This window comes from Octopus bimaculoides, chromosome 7 (assembly GCF_046866305.1).
Source record: "Octopus bimaculoides isolate indiv1 chromosome 7, ASM4686630v1, whole genome shotgun sequence".
Taxonomy (NCBI): domain Eukaryota; kingdom Metazoa; phylum Mollusca; class Cephalopoda; order Octopoda; family Octopodidae; genus Octopus; species Octopus bimaculoides.
Window position 1 is genome coordinate 31,720,058 of NC_142934.1, and position 19,766 is coordinate 31,739,823.

A 19,766-nucleotide genomic window follows, 5' to 3' on the forward strand; every position below is an offset into this window, starting at 1 on the left:
TGAACTTCAACCACATCAATTTCACCAGTCTCGAATGACTTGTAATTGTCATAACTATGGGTTGGTAAGAAGAGTAAAAATATTATACTTTTAGCTGTGGGTAACCTTGTATTACTGTTGTTGATTTTAAAAGTAAAATAAAGTATACATGTGTACGTGTGTGTGTTGAACTTACCGATATGTTTTACATAATACAAGCCTTGAATACACAGATTGGAAATCTTTCTCTACTTCCCTTGTAGCAGCCTGAAAAAGACAATATTAAAGACTAGTTAAAAATACGGTAACATCTGACTTGAAAAATATGTTTCTACAAAACAGACCTCAAGTCTTTGAGTTCTGGCAGATGAGGATTCATCACATTCATGCCTTTCTCAAGAACATTAATGATTTAAGTGAAGCAGTTAATTCCAACACAGTACTACTGAATCTGTGGACAAAGTTCATCAAGGATACACAGCTGCACCAAAGTACCTTATTGCAATTGTTATGTATAGAAATTCAATGAGAAACACAAGCAAAGCAAACAATAACTCTAAAGTCTCTTTGGGAAGTTTCTCTGAGACAAAATATTACAGCTTGTGCTGTTCCACATTTGTATACACCTGCATTTTATACACTACACTACACTACACTACACTATACTACACTATACTACACTACATACACACACACACACATGCATGCGCATACATTTTGCCGTAATCCATTTTTCAATGCTGGCATGGACTGGAAAAATTTACAATACACAAAAATCTATCATTCTTTTTCATATTGTATCATCTTATCTGCAAGATCCTACATTCTCAAATCAGACCGCACTTCTCAGTCTACCTTAATTTTCAAGTGCCCTTCATGGTCAGTTCTCATTACTACTTCGCTTAGTTAAGAGTTATCCATTCACAGTACTTGTCCATACCAGTACAGCCATCTCTCTTATACACATCAGTTAATATGTCATAGTTCCAGCATAACTCACATCATACTATACTAGTACCACAATAATACATATAACAATAATGATGAAACAACATTAAGGCCATATTAACATATTCAGAGAGAGAGAACATGCTAGAGTGATCCAATGAGTGAACTTCTATGGGGTCACATGAGCAGCTGGAAATATCAACCAAACCTCTCTCAAATTACACACTACTGTTTTGGAAAGGGACACATTCTGGATGCACAGTAGAATGTGCTTGGGCAAGAGACAGGATGATCCCAGCTGGAATACCTTTGATCATAGGTCTGCTCAATCAAGGCTGACCAAGGGTTAAACAACAATCAGATAGCAAATTCTGCTGCAATTAATTTACCTCTTCAATAAATAACCAAGGATGACAACTTCCTCCTAGGATTGATGAGCGCTTCAAACCATGTTCAAATACTGCTTTTAGAGCAGGACATAACCTGTGGAAACAAGAAAAATTGAGTCTCATATATTAGATTTGTGTGCATATGCATACACATTTGCATATATTACTCTATGTTTATACGTATGTGTATGTTTAAATTTTAAAACGTTTATTTATTATATACTAGCAGAAATACCCGGCGTTGCCCGGGTTAAAGAGAATAATGAAATCTAAAAACGCTGTCTAGACTACGCATCATCTTTATATATAGAGATGTATATACACACACGCACCCAAACACACGTATATATATGTATATCAATATAAATATATGAAAGTCAATGAAGTTTCGTAAAAGAAGGTGATCATGTACATACTTTCTTGCTGTTGTGATTATAACACCTCATTGTAAACTATGTTCCTTGTTTTCCCTTGTGGAGCATATACAAATAGGTTTTTTGTTGCTGCCCACTCTTGAGCAGCCAACATACAGTTGTCCATGTGAGAAGCAGGGCTCTTCCAAGAGAAGACCAGCTACAGACAGTGTTTGACCCTGATATTTGTTTATGGACATGGCAAAAGTCACACAAAGGGGGAATTGTAGTCTTCTGAATGTAAAAGGAATGTCTGCTCCTGATGGAGTAAGAGGAATTCTTGGAATAAAGACGTCATCCCCTTTTGCACATCCAGAAAGAATGGTAGCCTCGATAACGTGTGACATCATTTTCTAAATAATGCTCATCTGTTATGTTCGGGTTAAAATTTCATCAACATCAAAAATATATGAATTTTCATGGGAGTTATGGCCGTTATGCAAAGAATATAATTTCCAAATTTCATAAAGATCCATTCAGTACTTTTGACGTAGTTTTGGATAAGAAAACAAATGACTAATGTGTGTGTTTGTGTGCATGTGTATGTGTGTGTGATGGGTGTATATATGTATAGATATCTGTATGCATGTATATATGTATATATGTGTACATATTACATGTACATCTATATATATATATACATCTACACATATGTATACATATACATGTATGTATAAATCTATATATATATACATATACGTGTACATCTATATGTATACATATACATCTCTCTCTCTCTCTTTCTCTCTCTCTTTCTCTCTCTCTCTCTCTCTGAAAGTATCTGTCATTACAGTATCGAAATGGTGTACATATACATGTATATGTATACATATACATCTCTCTCTCTCTCTCTCTCTTTCTCTCTTTCTCTCTCTGTGAAAGTATCTGTCACTACAGTATCGAAATGTGATTGTTTCAGTTAGTGGAATAGTTTCATTTTTAAAGTGAAAGTATTTGACATGAGTGTTTTTGTTTCACTTTTGACACGTAATACTTAAATAGTGGAGGAGATATTATGTTGCCGTGTGCTCGAACTCTGCAAGAAGTTAATAATTTTTTTTGACTAAAACACAACTGGAACCCTAAGTAAGGCATGTGTAAAATTTGAATGAAATTGGTTGCGTAGTTCTCGAGTTTTAGGGATTCACACAGACAGACAGACAGACAGACAGACATTCTCATTTTTATATATATAGATACATTTCCTCCAGTTTAGTAGTTGATATGAATGATTAAGATATAGAAACGTTGTAGTATTACAATGCCTGTAGAAGAGTTTGAACCCATAAATTATGGATTCCTTTTATATGATACTCACTGCCTTAGTGTAATTGTTACTCTGTACCTTAGTGTAATTGTTTTCTTGTAATGACTAAATATTCAATAATAAATTATTAGATGCATGGAGAACAGTGAAATCAAAACAATGACACACATATTTCTTCTTAATATGTTCTGGCAGAGTCAAACTAGCATATGTTAATTACTGTTGCATTCTGCCATTTGAAAACAACTTTTTCCAGATGAAAGTATTTTTGTAACACTCTGAGGTCAGGGGATTTTGAGATATTGCTGTGCTTCGACCTTGTTGTGTCAAAGCTACCCCAGACCAATGAATCTAACAAAAGTTTTGACTCTTCTTTTTTCAGCAAACAAATCATTTGATGATGCATGCTGATGTCTGCTAATTGATAATAGATCATCATGTGCACAGTGAACAATGAAAACGACATGTATTCGTAATACATTCTGGCAAATTCAAATAATCACTGTTGTCTTTTCATCTGAAAAGAGAGTTTTATCTGAAGATGAAATACAGCAACTAGCATATTTACATTTGAATTTGCCAGAACATATTAAGAATGAGCACATGCATCTTTGTTGTAATTAAATATTCACTTACCACAGGAACATAGATGAGGAGTCATTTGAATTAATTTGACTTCTTTTACTGCTTTTATCTACATTAGTTGACAAGATAAACTTCAATACGACAAACTCAGAAGACAAATACCTTATTGTATAACCTTAATCTAGTGTTCTACATTCTACCAGTTCTACCATTCCACTGCTTATAGCCAAATATTAAAAATCATGCACTGGTAATGAAATTCTTACCAATTCTTAATGTTTGAATAGCAAGAACAATATCTGATGTATCTGTAACCTCAACTTTCTAAGAAAAGCCAGTTAGAAATCTCAATGGCTAACTTCAAATACCAAAAACAAAGAGGTATTTTTAACTTGCTGTAAGGAAAAGAGATACTTCACTTCTTGTATTAGAAAATGAGGAGCCATATTTTCTTCCTCTAATGAAGGGATCCATCTCAAATGTCAGTTTTTTTCCACAGCAAATTAATATAATTCAAATATTTTTTACTTTAATTGTAGTAACTCAGCTAGGACAACCATTGAAGTCCTAGTAATCATATATGATAATTGAAGTGAAGTTGGAAAAGAAAATTGAGAGATTTATGGGAGAAATTAGAGTAGAATATTACTTACGTGCCACGCACAATGTCTGTGATAGCTTCAGTCACACTGTCATCTCCAGCAGATGAATAGTTCTTGCTCCGTTCATCTAACAATTCTACAAACTTTGCTGGGAACCAACCACGTAATCCATTTAATTCACCAACCCAGCAATGTTCATCTTTTTGAGATATTATCTAATATAAAGCAAACATCATGACATTATTGATTTATTTCACAGAATGATGTGATTGCCTATTTTTAGAATGATATTGTAGGGTGGGTGTGAAAGGCAGGATTTGGTCAGTTTGAACATGAAACAGGTAGAATATTTGATAATATATATATATTTATGAAATAATTAGAGGTATCAAATTGTTGGATCAGGTGATAAGAGTTACAGAGAGAGTCATAGCCCAACTAATTAGGGAGAGAATTTGCCTAGATGAGATGCAGTTTGGTTTTGTTTCAGGTAGAAGCACCATTGATGTTATATTTCTGGTATGGCAACTGCAGGAGAAATACATGGTCCAAACAATAAGTATCTGGACTGTTACCATAGTAACATAGCTAAAGCACTCAGAGCGAAGCCGCTTGGCATAGATTGACCTTGAACTCTGCCGTGCATGCACACTAAGTTTTAATGTTCTAGCTCACTTCCGCTCTTTACAGCGGTGCTTGAAAGGAAGGCATGTAGCATGTGGTCATCGCATTGACCATGACAGAGAAAGTCGAGCATAGAATCTGCATCAAATTTTGCCAAAAGCCTGGTAATACCTGCTCAGAGGCCTATGCAAAGTTTTCAAAAAGTTTTCATCATTCTCGACACAATCAAGATCTTGTGCAACTGAAACCTGAGTATCTTTTTGGTCAGCTGAAAGCAATCTTGGCACAAACTTGGTAGACACATGTCTCATAACCAAATCTTCAGTTATAATGGACTGAACTGAACCGTAACTAATCTGCACATCCTCTGATAACTCAAGGATGGTAATTTGACAATTTCCTCTCACAGCTGCATGCACAAATGTGATGTTTTTCTCAGTTCTGCTGGTTGCAGCTCTCCCAGAACATTCGTCAATATCGACATTTTTTTGGCCATCTTGGAAACGTTTGAGCCATTCATACACTTGTGTGTGGCTCATATACTCCTCTCCATACATTTTCTGCAACCTTGCATAGGCCTCTGAACAGGTGTTGCCATGATAACTTGCTCTGTCATAGTCAATGCAACGATCACATGCTACATACGTTCCTTCCAAATACTGCTGTAAACAGCATAAGAGAGTTGGAATATTAAAACTTAGTGTGTGTGCTGAGCAGTGTTCAAGGTCAATCTTTGCCAAACGGCTTCACTCTGCATGCTTTAGCTTCGTTACTATGGCAACAGTCCGGATATTTATTGATAAGCAAGAAACCTGTTCTGCTTTGGCTCCCTTTTCTCATACTTTAGCCTCACATCTCCTAGTAGAAAGCTGACTCTCTCAGGGTTTGTAGTCTTGTAAGCTGCATTGTAAACTCACTAGCATGAAAAAAAAAAGCACCCAGTACAAGCTGTAAAGTGGTCAGTGTTAGGAAAGATATCCAGCCATAAAAACCATGCCAAAACAGACAGCTGAATACAATGCAGACTTTGGGCCCATCATATCCTGTCAAACCATTCAACCCATGCCAACACAGAACATGAATGTTAAATGATGATAATGAAATAATAAACTGGAATTACAAACAATGATAAATTATCATCATAAACTACAGGTTCTGAGTCAACACTGGAAAAGATATACTCACTGTTATGATATCATTCTTCCGAAAGCCTAGTTCATCATCATCATGTCGTTCAAAATCTAACAAGGCCTTTGCTCTCCGTCTTCTGTTGCGAGCTACATTGACATAATTCTCCAGGTCACGGGCATGACTTTCCATAGAGTAATCAGCCTGGAACACACATTCAACACTATACATTATAGAATGATACATTCAACACAATGAAATATATGTGTGCATGTGTGTGTACACACATGCATACATATATTTTTAATGCTCAGAATTCACAACAAAACCCTTAACGTAAATCACAGTAAATTATAGTTTCCTATAAGAAGACAGCTGTCTCTGATCACATAAGAATGTGGTGGAGATTTAACTAGTTTATTCAAGAGCTATGTATACATATTCTATCTTTGACTTGTTTTAGTCACTGGACTGCAGCCAAGCTGGGGTACTACCTTGAAAGGTATAGTTGAATAAACTGACCCAAGTACTTATTTTTTGAGCCTGGTACTTTATCAGTTTATTTTTTGTCAAATTGCTGAGTTACAGGGACATAAACAAACCAGCATCAGCTGTTAAGAGGTGGAGGAGGGAGCAAACAAACACAAAGACACAAACAAATACATATATATGACAGGCTTCCACACAGTTCCTATTTGTCTATCAAATTCACTCAAAATACATTGGTTAGCCCAAGGCTATAGTAGAAGACAGAAGACACCAAGGTGCTGTGCAGTGGGACTGAGCTCAAAAACCATGTGGTTGCAAAGCAAGTTTCTTAACCACATGCTTGCACCTAAAAAAGTTTTTGCAAAATTTTCTCTGTGTCTACTTGTGACCGATAAGCTTGAAAAGTATATGGTTTTATATATCATCTGACACCACCTATGTCAACAGTTTCTGTATTGCATTGACTATTTAGTGGGCTTGCGGAGTTACTTCTTCATGAGTAGCTTGCCCTTTTCTAGGTTTACGCCTTGGGCCTACTTACTACTATTTTCTTTAAGCTGGGTGTATTACAAGGATATTAATCAAATACATACTATTGTAAGACAGCAATGTTGGATACCATTACAGTAGACAGTATTTTAACAAGTAACGTTCAATAACAGTAAAGGGTATCATTACAGCCTATATCATTCCAATAGGTATTATTAAAGTAGATATCATTACAGGTTGATGATCTAATTATGGATATCAATATTGTTAACTATCACAACAGTTATACTAGTTTTACCATTATGACATAAATCACTATAACAATTATTATCATGTGATATAACATAATAGAGGTTACTATCACAGCAGATAAGTAACATTACAGTAAAACTATTATGATAAACATTATTACAATAAATCACTATTATTGGATCACTGAATAAGAGAGAGTAACCCAGGGAAGACATTTTGTTATTCTGCAATCTGGAGAGTTGTTAAACAACAAGCAAATCATTGGCATTCTTGTTTTTAAAGTGAAGATAATAAAAAAAAACAAAGTGGCTGAGGTTGAAGTCAAGCCAGAGAAGAGTTAAATGAAGAAATATATATATATATATATATATATATATATATATATATACACATATATATATATATATATATATATATACATACAGAGAGGGTGAGAGAGAGAGAAACAGACAGGCAGAGAGGTTAATCTCAAAGAATTTACAAATCAAACAGCTGAAGCTTCAAGAGAGCATTTTACTGAGATATTCTGTGAGAGATGTTAGTTGACAGTCTACGAATACAATCATTAATTTCAATACACAATGCAGTTCAACGGCATATACATGTTTGAATGCAAGATTTTATGAAGTTTTACCAGAGAGAGAGAGAGAGAGAGAGGAGAGAGAGAGAGAGAGAGAGAGAGAGAGAGAGAGAGGAGAGAGAGAGAGAGAGAGAGAGAGAGAGAGAGAGAGAGAGAGAGAGAGAGAGAGATAAGCTTTTGAACATTATCAAGTTAATCAGCCAAACATTTTCAATAGCAGACAGAAAATCATTTAGCTTAGAGAATGCTTTGGTTAATGGGAATAAAATGCATATACACACAGTATGTGTGTGTATATGTCATATATATATATATATATATATATGAGAGAAAGAAGTTTTATGAATATAAAGCGTGAAAGTGGTTATACATTTATATACAGATGTATTATAAAAATATATATAAGGATATTATTGTTTGCAATAATACCAAGTGGCAATCATGCGTAAAAATATACCATAAGGTAAAAAAATTATTAATTAATAATTAAGGGTGCTACAAGCAGCACCAGCACACTAAAAATAACAGTCAGAAGATGACTACAACCACAACTTTTCACTGATGCACATTAATTGAAATCGGGGGGATGAGCAGAAAGTCTAAGCCCCCATACCAACAGCAAAAGGAATAGTAAATTGAAAAGTCAGACATATCCGTATCATCACAATTTCGAACTTTGTGAAAATGCCACTTAGTCACATCAGCAAGTCTTACTGACCCGAGGATCATAGAAGACTGCTCATCTCAACAGTATGTGCAATGACCATTTTTAATGCCATGACAAATTTAAAAAGGTGATCGGAGTCAATAATAAAGTATAAAAATATATATTGTTTACAATAGTATCAAGTGGTAAGCATGCATAAGATTCACTGATGAGAACAAAGTGGAATTTTCACAAAGTTCAAAATCATGACAATACAAGTATGTCTGAATTTTGAATTTATGATTATTTTTCTTGTTGGTATGGGGGCTTAGAATTTCTGCTCATTCCCCTGATTTCAATTAATGTGTATCAGTGAAAATTTGTGGTTTTAGTCATCTTCTAACTGCTATTTTTAGCGTGTTGGTGCTGCTTGTAACACCCTTAATTATTAATTATAATTTTTTACCTTATGGTATATTTTTACCATATGGTATTTTTTTTTACCTTATGGTATTTATTTTTTTGCCACTTGATATAAACAATAATATCCTTAAATATTTTTGTAATTTATTATTCACTCCGGTCACCTTTTTAAATTTGCTGTAGCATTAAAAATGGTCATTGCATGCATTGTTAAGATGGGAAGTCTTCTATGACTTTCAGATCAGTAAGACTTGCTGATGAGAACTAAGTGGCATTTTTACAGTCTGTTGTGTCGCTAAATTTTTATTGAGAACATATTTTTTGTGGTTAGATGATTCAGCATCTATTTCTAGCATATAGGAGTCCACTTTTGCTGGTCATTCCTCTTATTTTTGTATGTAATATAATTTTAATCTTCGGATTTTTTTTAATATGCTAGACCACTGGTTTTAATTGATTAATATCAATTTCTACCCTTATTAATAAATATACATACATATATGTTGTTTAAGACAGTCTCCTGCTGCATGAAGTATCAGCATGCAACGCTTTAAAAATAGAGTGTTTCTGTCTTTGCAAAAATCAGCAGCAAGAGAGGGGAGTGTGGATATACTGGTAATAAAGCAAAACAAATCCCCCAAATAAAATTCACAAGGAAGTAGATTATAATGAAATAACATCAAATGTTGCAACAAGAATCTCTGAAGTTCTTTTTCATAACATATATAGCAAAGGATCATAGCTGTAGGAGGTGAAAGACAGGGAGATTTTTTCCATAGAAAAAATTAGCAGGGAAGAAACATCGAAAAATGAGACAGAAATTGGAGCTTAAAATTCTAGAATTTCTACCCTTTTGAACTTTACTGCATATAATAAGGATAAAGTGGCCTTGCAAAAAAAAGCGGGGAGGGTATTATGATCATCAAGAAACAAAACTTTAATGGTGTTATGGATAAATACTGGAACATTTTCTAAATGAAAATAGCTCAAACAGAATTTGGATTTTCATATCATCAGCATTCTTCTGCAGTAATCGTTATAAAAATGTTGATTTGCCCTCAGGTATTTAGTAGCTGTGTAATCTTTACTGCCTTACATTAGAGTGAGATCACAGATATGCTAAGAATGGAATGTAATCAATTGAATTGACGATAGTACATGATTGCAACTTATTTTGTTGACTCCCAGAAGAACGACAGACAAAACTGATCAATAGCAAGATTTGAAATCTGAATAAGAATGGATGTAACTAAACTCACCATATTCATTAATAATCATAAAAATAATGGTGTCCAGGAACTGGGAGTCACAGCAGAAGGAGTTTAAGCACAACTCTTGTCAGAAATTTCCTAACACCATTTTAGGAAATTGTTAGGATGCTAATACCATTTTCAATCCTTCAAAATATTTTTTTAGTCACAGAAACACAGAAAATTCAAAAATAAGAATGGGAATATCTTGTGTCCTGTTTTGAATTTCTGCATTTCTGCAGTTTTTTTTTTATTTTTAATTTTACATTTTGAAGCCGAAGAAGATAGACAATCTGTTAGATATTGTTCAATTTGTTCAATTCAATATACAGTCAATCTCTATTACAAATTGTATTGCACTTTTCTTATTGTTTAATAATAATAATAATAATAATAATAATAATAATAATAATAATAATAATAATAATAATAATAGAAATTGAACAGATAAATTTTTTTTAATGGTTAAATATGAAGCTTTAGTTTGAGAGAGAAGCTGTTATAAAAAACATTAATCATGAGTTAAAAATAAGCAAGAGGCATTCCATTAGGCTTTTCTCTGCCAATAGAAAAAGATATGGCAATAGCAGAAGATATAAGATGAAACATACTCTGTAATGAGTATTTATGCCAACTGCATTAGCTAACTGGAACTCCTGGAATCTTGGGTGTTGGAATTCTTCCTATACAGCAGTTAAGATAACAGTGGGAAATAAAAGAATGGAAAGATTGGATACAAATAATAAATAATGGAGCAATGAGAGTGAAAAACAATGGTAATATGGGAAAACACCTTGGAAAAGTGAAAAAAGGAAATTTTGGAAGTGGGGGAAAATGAGAATAAAATTTTAAAAAATTTTAATGGTTGCAAAGATTTAGAATTTATGTGAATAGGGGATGAACACTTTTGAAATTTAAAAAAAAAAAAAAAACAGCACAGCACCCATTACTTTTGGAAATATTTTTTCTTGCTCAGAATTGTTGAAGCATGGAATAAACTACCTACATCAGTTGTCAGGACTCTGCATCCTTCAAAAATTTCATGCTTCCCTAAATTTACCAATACTACTCCTGACATGCTTATGTACCCTTTCCTCTTTATGACTATTGTGGTGTTATGAGCCAGGCTATGTTGTAGGGAAGGATCGGAAATGAGGGATTAGGCATGTCCTGTTGGAAGTGGGACCTGTGGATCCCACCGGAAGTGCCGCGGTGGACATGTGGCATCAGTGAAGCATGAGGGGCCAGTTGGCAGAGGACATCACATCAGAGCAGACGTGTGAGACAGTACAGCGACAGATAGCACACGTGGACATGGAGTGAACCTTGGAGATTGAGACAGCACATTGATATTGAAAGTGACCCTTTTTCCAGACCGACAGGTAAGACAACCATAATTCTCTCTTCACTTCCGTCTTTTTCTTCCTTTACATTACAAGCTATTTTGGCTCAAAAAAAAAAATTATGGGTATGGTCTGTGTTTCAAATGAGACAGTTAGGCCATTTTGTGGCGAGGGAGATGTGTTTGCCAACGAAATCAGGAGATTGGCTAGACTCATGGGATATAGAGATGGCACGTTAGAACAAACCGTTAAATTAGCCTTTGTGACAGGATTTCCTGACCACGTGTCGGTTGAACTGCAAAAGGTGCCGAACATTCACTCCATGGCAATGGGAGAAGTAATATCTCGGGCCAGAGCCATCGTCTCATGTTGCAGGATGACACCTATGGCAGCGACTGCAACACCGAGAAGGGATCGAACAAAGAGCAGTAGAGAGGGGTCAAACAAGGAACATGTCTGACCCTTCAAAGGGCAGTGTTTTCGGTGTCAGAGTTCGCACATGGCGAGGTGTCAGGGTTTGCACATGGCCTGGAGTAATTTGCTATCGATGCTGACAGATAGGCCACGCTGCTGGTGAATGTGTGCAGGGAAATGGTACAAGGGAGACTACTGCGTCGGTAGTTGTCCCATCGAAAGAATAGAGGCGCATATAGTCATTGCCAGTAGCAGAAGTTGTGGTGAACGGAAAGGTGTCATGAGCCCTTGTGGACACAGGCTGCTCAACAACCCTAATAACTCCAGAAATGGTAGAAGAATGGAGTGGAATGAGTAGTGTAAGGGCTGTTGACAGTACGGAAGTTGAATGCAGAGGAAGTAGCGATGTGGAGAAGGTGGTACGACGAACCAGATTGAGGTTCCGTGCGATAGTGATCGACCACGTAGTGGACGGAATCGATGTGGGGATGGGGATGGACGCCATTGTCCGTTTGGGAGGTGTCACGGTCAATGAAGCCAGTGTAGTGTTCAGTGATGCGGGGATGCTATGCGCTGTGAGTTCGCGACAGGAGAGTGGTGAGAGCAGCAAAGAAAAATATGCTGCACACACCATCACAGACAAAGATTTTCGAGCTGTGTTCGATGGCCAGCAGTGGACAGTGGAATGGCACTGGAAGGGATAGCCTCCGACATTGAAAAACGCAGTAGGCTGCTATCAGCATACCCTGAAAGGAGATGCCAGAAACGAGTTTGATGGAGAGGTGGACCGGTGGATCAGGGAAGGTATTCTGATCCCATGGAAAGAGGAAATGGTGAGTGGAGTGCTACTACTGATGGCAGTGGTGCAGTCGACGAAGCATAAAGTCAGCTCAGTATTGGATTTCTGAGAGCTGAATGACCACGTATTGTGCCATATGGGTGGTGAGGCTACGGACATTTGTAGCAAAACCTTGAGAGAGTGGAGGCAGATGACAAGGGCCTCCAAATCAATGATTTGAAGTCAGCATACCTGCAGCTGCATATGGCTGAGAGACTGTGGAAATATCAGCTGGTAAGGTATAAGGGACGGACATACTGCCTGACCAGGTTGGGAGTCAGGCTAAATTCAGCACCGAAGATTATGGCGACAATTCTCAAAACCATCCTGGGAAAGGCCAACATAGTGAAAAGACCTACCAATTCCTTTATCAATAACATCCTGGTGAACTAGAGCATAGTGTTGGCAAAGGAGGTCATAAGCCACCTGAAGAGTTTTGGGTTAACTGCCAAACCACTGGAGGCAATGGAAGGAGGAGCTGCACTGGGACTCAAGCTATGGAAAGACAAGGCCGGTGTGTTGGTGTTTCAGAGAGGGAATGAGATCCCAGAACTGGGCTCAAAGAAAAGTAGGCAGGAACTGTTTTCTGTGCATGGGAAGCTGCTGGGACACTACCCGATTGCAGGATGACAACGGACGGCATGCAGCTTCATCAAGAGGTGAGTTGAAGGAGTGAGGTGGAGTGATAATGTGGGCGAGAAGACAACTGCCATGATGCAAGAAGTCTTGGAGAGGGTGACTGAGGAGGACCCAATAAGAGCGAACTGGTATGTGCCCAAATTGAAGAAGGGGATCATGTGGTGTGATCCCAGCAGGATAGGAACGGGAGTTGTCCTGGAAATTGGAGGTGTCATGGTGGAGGATGCAGCCTGGCTTAGGAAGAAGGACGACTGCAACCACATCAACATGGTGGAGCTGGATGCCGTGCTGAAAGGGCTGAACCCGGCCCTGAGGTGGGGGCTGTGTACCATTGAGATCCAGACTGATTTGGCCACTCTACTTAGATGGGTGGGATCAGTGATCACAGGCGAACAGAGGGTGTGAACCAAAGGGGGTGCAGAGATGCTGATAAAATGCTGTCTGGGAATTCTGGGTGAGTTAGCTGCTGAATTTGATCTGAGGCTGAGTGTGGTTTTTGTGCCCTCTGAGAGGAATAGAGCAGATGTCCTGACCAGAGTAAAGAAAGCCTGGTTGCAGGTGCCAGAGGATCTGGAGCAAGGAGTGGCTGCGGCGTGTTGACTGAGTGACTCAGAGCTGAGGAGATTTCATACCATGCATCACATGGGGGTGGACAGGACCCTGTTCCTAGACAGGAAAGTTGACTCTGACATGATCAGGCAGTGTGCAAAGAATAGTTGGGAGCTGTGACAGGTGCCAGTCCATTGACCCTGCTTCGGGTGTACATGAGGCAGGAAGCATTCCAGTGGAACACAACTGGAAATGACTGGCAGTGGATGTGACGCACTACTGGCAGGGGACATACGTCTCAATGGTCGACTGTGGACCAGGGTGATTGGCCATATGGAGAGAGATGAAGATGGGGACCAGGGAGGAAATCACAAGAATATTGAATGAGATATTCCTAGAATGAGGCCCTGTGGATGAGCTGCTTATAGACAATGGCACTGCATTTTGCTCAGAGGTGCTGACGGAAATGCTCAACAAGTGTCATGTCAGCCGTTTCTTCAAGGTGGCATACTGGCTAAGTGGCAATGAGGTTGTGGAGAAGTATCATCGTACCATCAAGACCATAGCAGAGAGGGGCCACATCTCACCGATCGAGGCCATTTTTTGGTATAATATGTCACCCAGGACGGGACAGGCTGAGGATTCAGTGCCACACAGGGCAATATTCAAGCACAAGTGGAGGCATCCATGTACCGCATTGCCGCATCCCACAGAAGAGAAAGAGCATGCCTTTGTGCAGGTCGGAGAAGAAATTTGGGTTAAGCCCCCAAATTGCACAGTGCACATCACAGTGGGGAAATGGGGCAATAACTTCTGTGAATTCAAGGAACAATGTGTCCGTAGATGGTATACCACAACATGTTTTGGATGTGCGCAGGATCATCACTGCAACAGAGGATGGGGCCAACAGTAATGGACAAGAGGATGAAGTGAGCAGGAAGGTGCCAGGAACTGAGGCCAGTCCTGAAGTCCCATGGCGGTCACAGAGGGAGCAGTGCCCTCCTCACTGGTTGGCTGATTACGAGACAAGTTAAGGCATGTGGTTGGAGTAAAGAAGAGGGCATGGGCAGGTTGGTTGAATGAGCTTCAGATCAGAGGGGGCGGGGCGTATGATGTTATGAGCCAGACTGTGTTGTAGGGAAGGATCGGAAAAGAGGGAATAGGCATGTCTTGTCAGAAGTGGGGCCCATGGATCCCACCAGAAGTGCCGCAGTGGACATGCGGCATCAGCGAAGCACGTGGGGCCAGTTGGCGGCAGACAGCACATCAGAGCGGACATGTGAGACTGTACAGTGAGCGACAGATAGCACACATGGACGTGGAGTGAACCTTGGAGATCGAGACAGCACATGGATGTTGAAAGTGACCCTTTTTCCGGACTGACAAGTAAGACTACCATAATTCTCTCTTCACTTCGATCTTTTTCTTCCTTTACATCACAACTATTTTACTGTTCACGTTTCTATCATTTTATGTTTTAGTCTGTGTATTGAGCATGTACTACTAGTTTTCATTGCTGCCTTTCTTTACTTGATCTATGGTTGTTTTCTGTCAACTTCTGACTAGTTGAGTGCACCCAGGTACTGCATACAATAAGCTCAATATTACTTATTTAGATATTTGTTCTATATACTACAAAACTGCACACTGTGGTAGAAGATTGTACATCTTTACAATTAACAAGTTAGTAACTTTCAAGGACTGGTTCAAATAACAAAGGAACAACAATCCAATGAAAGAGCCTCCATGTGGTCACTTGACCTGCCAAAAATAGCAGCCAAATCTCCCTCATATCATATTCTACTGTTTTTAATACACTATGTCCTTAGAAAAAAACAGTATGGCTGCTGTTTGATCAGGGTTGGTCTAGAGCTAAAGTGAGAAATGAAGAATAATATATAAACAAACTGATATTTTGCAATATAACAACATGTTTAATATTTTTCAGTTTCCATGTTTATTAACCTTTTCAACTTTCATGTTTATTAATCTTTCCAGTATTGTATGATTTGTTATAAAGATATTCTTTTCTATTCTAGGCACGAGGTCCAAAATTTTTGGAGCGAGGGCCAGTAGATTAGATCGACCCCAGTACACAACTGGTACTTAATTTGTTGACCCAAAAAGGATGAAAGGCAAAGTTGACCTCGGCAGAATTTGAACTTAGAACGTAAACAGACGAATACTGCTAAGCATTTCGCCCAGCGTGCTAACATTTCTGCCAGCTCGCTGCCTTATGTTATAAAAAAATATCAGATTCAATACAATGTTTCATCGTTTCACTTTTGTTTTTTTTTTGTTTTTGTTTTACTGAGGGTTAAACAATTCTTTTAGTTGAGGGAGATAACCAAAAGTACCGATATTTCTCATAAAATGTAGGGAAATAACCCAATTTTTTAATGGGGGTGAGATAACAAAAAAGTACTGGGAGGGGGGGGGCTCTTTATACATACCACTCTGATCAGAGGTATGGTTGAATTGCCAAAGATAGAACATAATATGATAATTTTAAAGTTTTACTCAGTCATCTATAATAATAAATGCCAAAATGAATTTCTGTGTGCCAGTGTGTCACTATTCAATGACACTTCTTCTACTCCTCTTGCAGGGGTGAGAGTAATAGTAGGCATAGAGATGGTGAGGTGGGTAGTAGATTGGCAGTTGAGATGGTAATGGGGTGATAGTAATAGTATGAGCTGTAGTTGTGATAGAGGCAACAGTGATGATGGTGGTGGTAGCTGAGGAGGTCGATAGTAAGGGATGTGAAAGACAGTGGTGCTGGTGGTGGAAAAGGTATTGATGTTGGTGGCTGAATGGTGTGTCTGGCAGTTGTGGTGGCGATGGTGGTGGTACTGGTGATGGTGAAAAACAATCAACAGAAAGAGAGAGAGAGAGAAAGAAAGAGGTTTGAAAGAAAAAAAACTGTACTCCCCCCCCCCCCCCCGTTGTTTATCATGAAGGTTTACAATAAGTTTCAAGTCAGACATATTATATCATTGTTTTGATGAAAATTGTTCATTGCTTGAAAAATATTTGTCAAGTTTAATAAAATTTAATATGTACTCAATGCACGAAGTGTCATTATTGGGATCAAAGCCCAATGAAGAGTCCTCCACAGGAACTAGTTTAAAAGTCGTCCAATAGAGTGGCTTTTAAGGCAGTTTAAGATATATTTTACAAAACTGACCAAAGTTTTACATTAATTTTTAGAGATAAAGAAGAAAAACAAGTATCTGTTAAGCTCAGGCCACAATCAGGGAGATTTTCTGGTGGTTCAAGGAAGAAATATATTTACAATTCTTATTAAAATGATGCAAGATTTTGCATAAAAAGAAAAAAAATTTTTTAATACTTCTTGGGGGAAAATTATAAAATGATTTTCAATGATACAAGAAAATATAAAATACAATGTAAATTTAAGATAAAGAATATCAACAGAAACAATTAAGTAAATAAAAATTAAAATGACAGAACAGCAACATTCAACATTCATTGTCAGACGAAAGTTCAGTAATGTTTTTATAATTACCAGCGAATATAGAAATAGCTGGGACATTTGAATCACATGAAAAGATTTATTGAACACCTTTCTATTATCTATGTATGTGCTATACCATGATTTAATTTGTCACTTGTCAAAAACATGGCAAATGACATAACCAAAAATAATAATCAACCAAGATGATAATTATTTATAATGTAAATTTGAGGGAGGAAGAGACAGTCGAAAGATTCAAAAACATATAATTTATAAGAGTGTGGTCCATACAGTTGATGTAATATTGCAATATATATCATGACAACCAATATCAATAACTAGTACAGTGTGTGTGTGTGTGTGTGTGAGTGTGTGCGCACGCGCATGCGAGCACACACATGCATCTGTGGATAAATACACACATACACTTATTACCATACCAGCTCCAGGTAAGTAGAGACAGAAACGAAGTAACTGAGAGGGATGGAATAGAGGCAATAATTACCTGATTTAAATGACTCTTTATAGCCTGAAATTAAAGAACAAATAAATGTTTATATATGTAATTAAGGAACAGTGTCTGACTGACAATATGAAGTTAACATTAAATAGTTCTTGACAGAGATAGGACCTGTTTCATAGGACATAAGTGTGATAGGACATAAGTGTGAAGTGGAGAAGAGGGAAGAAAACAAACAATAACCACTGCATTTATCTCATTGAAAGAAGCGACAGGTTTAAATTTAGAATTAGGCTATAGTAATAAATAAAATTCTGTGATATAGTGAGATGTGGAGTCTTGTTGTTTAACCACAAGCCAACTATGATCAAAGATATTCCATCATATATTTTTTACACACAAAATAAATTTAGGATGATATTAACCATTGTGTCTCACTGTATGCATCACAGTTTTTGCAATAGGTACGCTGTGTCCCTGAATGTTGTGAGAAGCAACCAAAAGGGTTGGCAACAAAGAATGACACCTAGCCATAACACACTGCCATCAAACCTATGCCAATATGGAAAAGAGTGATGATGATGATGATGATGATGATGATGATGGTGGTGGTAGTGGTAATGACAAAGATGCTGATGGTGATGGCAATGATAATGATGAACAATTTTGAACATAAAATGTTGTACCTAAATACTTCAAGACTTTCTACTTGAGCCTAATAATAATAATAATAATAATATGAAGAAGAAGAAGAAGAAGAAGAAGAAGAAGAAGAGGAAGAAGAAGAAGAAGAAGAAGAAGAAGAAGAAGAAGAAGAAGAAGAAGAAGAAGAAGAAGAAGAAGAACAACAACAACAACAACAACAACAATAATAAAAATAATGGCAATTTTTTTTTTTACTTCTGAAACGACCACCAGATAAACAACATTCCAAATACATATCACAAAAGAAAAAAGAGAAAAATATGCAGGTATGAAACTTTTCTCACTTCAGTGAAACTTTAAGTAATACAATTCTAAGTAAACTTATTAACACATACATATGTATAGATGTATGCATGCATGCAAGTACAACATATAGGCTTGGAAGAACAAACAGGAGAAATGTAACTCAATACATGAATATATATATATCTACTATTTTCCTTTTCATCAGCAGAAAGTTACAAAAGTGATTCAAGGCCTGAGAGTTTTGTGTATGACACTTATTAAACGGTGTTTGCATGAAACTCTTGGTACTCAAGTTACTTTTGTAACTTTCTGTCAATGAAAAATAATAAAAGAGCAAGTGTGTGTGCATGAGTGCTGTAATTTTTTCTCACCTGGTGATCTAATGGTGCAACTCAAGAAGTGTTATTGACTGTGTTTCAGTTAAAACTGCAGCTTTAAGTCTGTCCAGTGTTGCCTCTTTTCAGTGCTTCTCACTGATAACAGCAAAAAAGCTAGAAACATGTCTGGGAAATCCAATGGGGACAGCACTGGACAGATATGGTGTTTCTACACCTTTTTTTGCATTAGAAATAATTTCTTTCCCATGGGCAACAGCAGGGAAGATGGTCATGAATGGGCTGACGGCCAAGCTCAGTTTTCCTGATGTCGATGGTCAGACCAAAAGCATTCGATGCACATGAGAAGTTGTTTTGAATCCATTGTATGTCCTCAAGAGTATGTGCTACAAATGCACAATCATCTGCAAAGAGCAAATCTTGAACTGTCTGCACCAAAATCTTAGTTTTTGCTTTGAAGCACTGTTGGTTGAACAAGCCAACTTCATGCAAGCATCAAGGCATGCTGGCAAAACACTATTCCTTTAACTGGAAACCTTACCTGTCATTGTGGTTTTGTGGCATGAAGCAAAGCAGGCCTTGCTGTCCACTCACGAAAACACATAGTGAATGACCCACAAGCATTCAAATAAACTGAGTCCACAACTCCTTCCCTTTGTGAAAAGGTTTGCAAGACACCAGCAGGCCTCAAGAGA

The 19,766-nt window shown here is 37.4% G+C and overlaps 1 protein-coding gene across 4 annotated transcripts in view; it reads right to left on the bottom strand.

The window, feature by feature from the left end:
* Window positions 1-19,766, bottom strand: part of LOC106878693 (small G protein signaling modulator 3 homolog) — a 72,547-nt gene that overhangs the window by 11,588 nt on the left and 41,193 nt on the right. For 2 of the 4 annotated variants that reach the window (XM_014927976.3, XM_014927978.3), the window contains 6 exons: window positions 17,831-17,854; window positions 10,676-10,747; window positions 5,993-6,139; window positions 4,235-4,398; window positions 1,317-1,410; window positions 176-246 (listed from right to left, as the gene is read on the bottom strand). In XM_014927976.3, coding sequence (XP_014783462.1) covers window positions 176-246; window positions 1,317-1,410; window positions 4,235-4,398; window positions 5,993-6,139; window positions 10,676-10,747; window positions 17,831-17,854 — 572 coding nt within the window. The remainder of the gene's footprint in view (window positions 1-175; window positions 247-1,316; window positions 1,411-4,234; window positions 4,399-5,992; window positions 6,140-10,675; window positions 10,748-17,830; window positions 17,855-19,766) is intronic. The other 2 variants (XM_014927977.3, XM_014927979.3) reach the window with 1 other exon arrangement.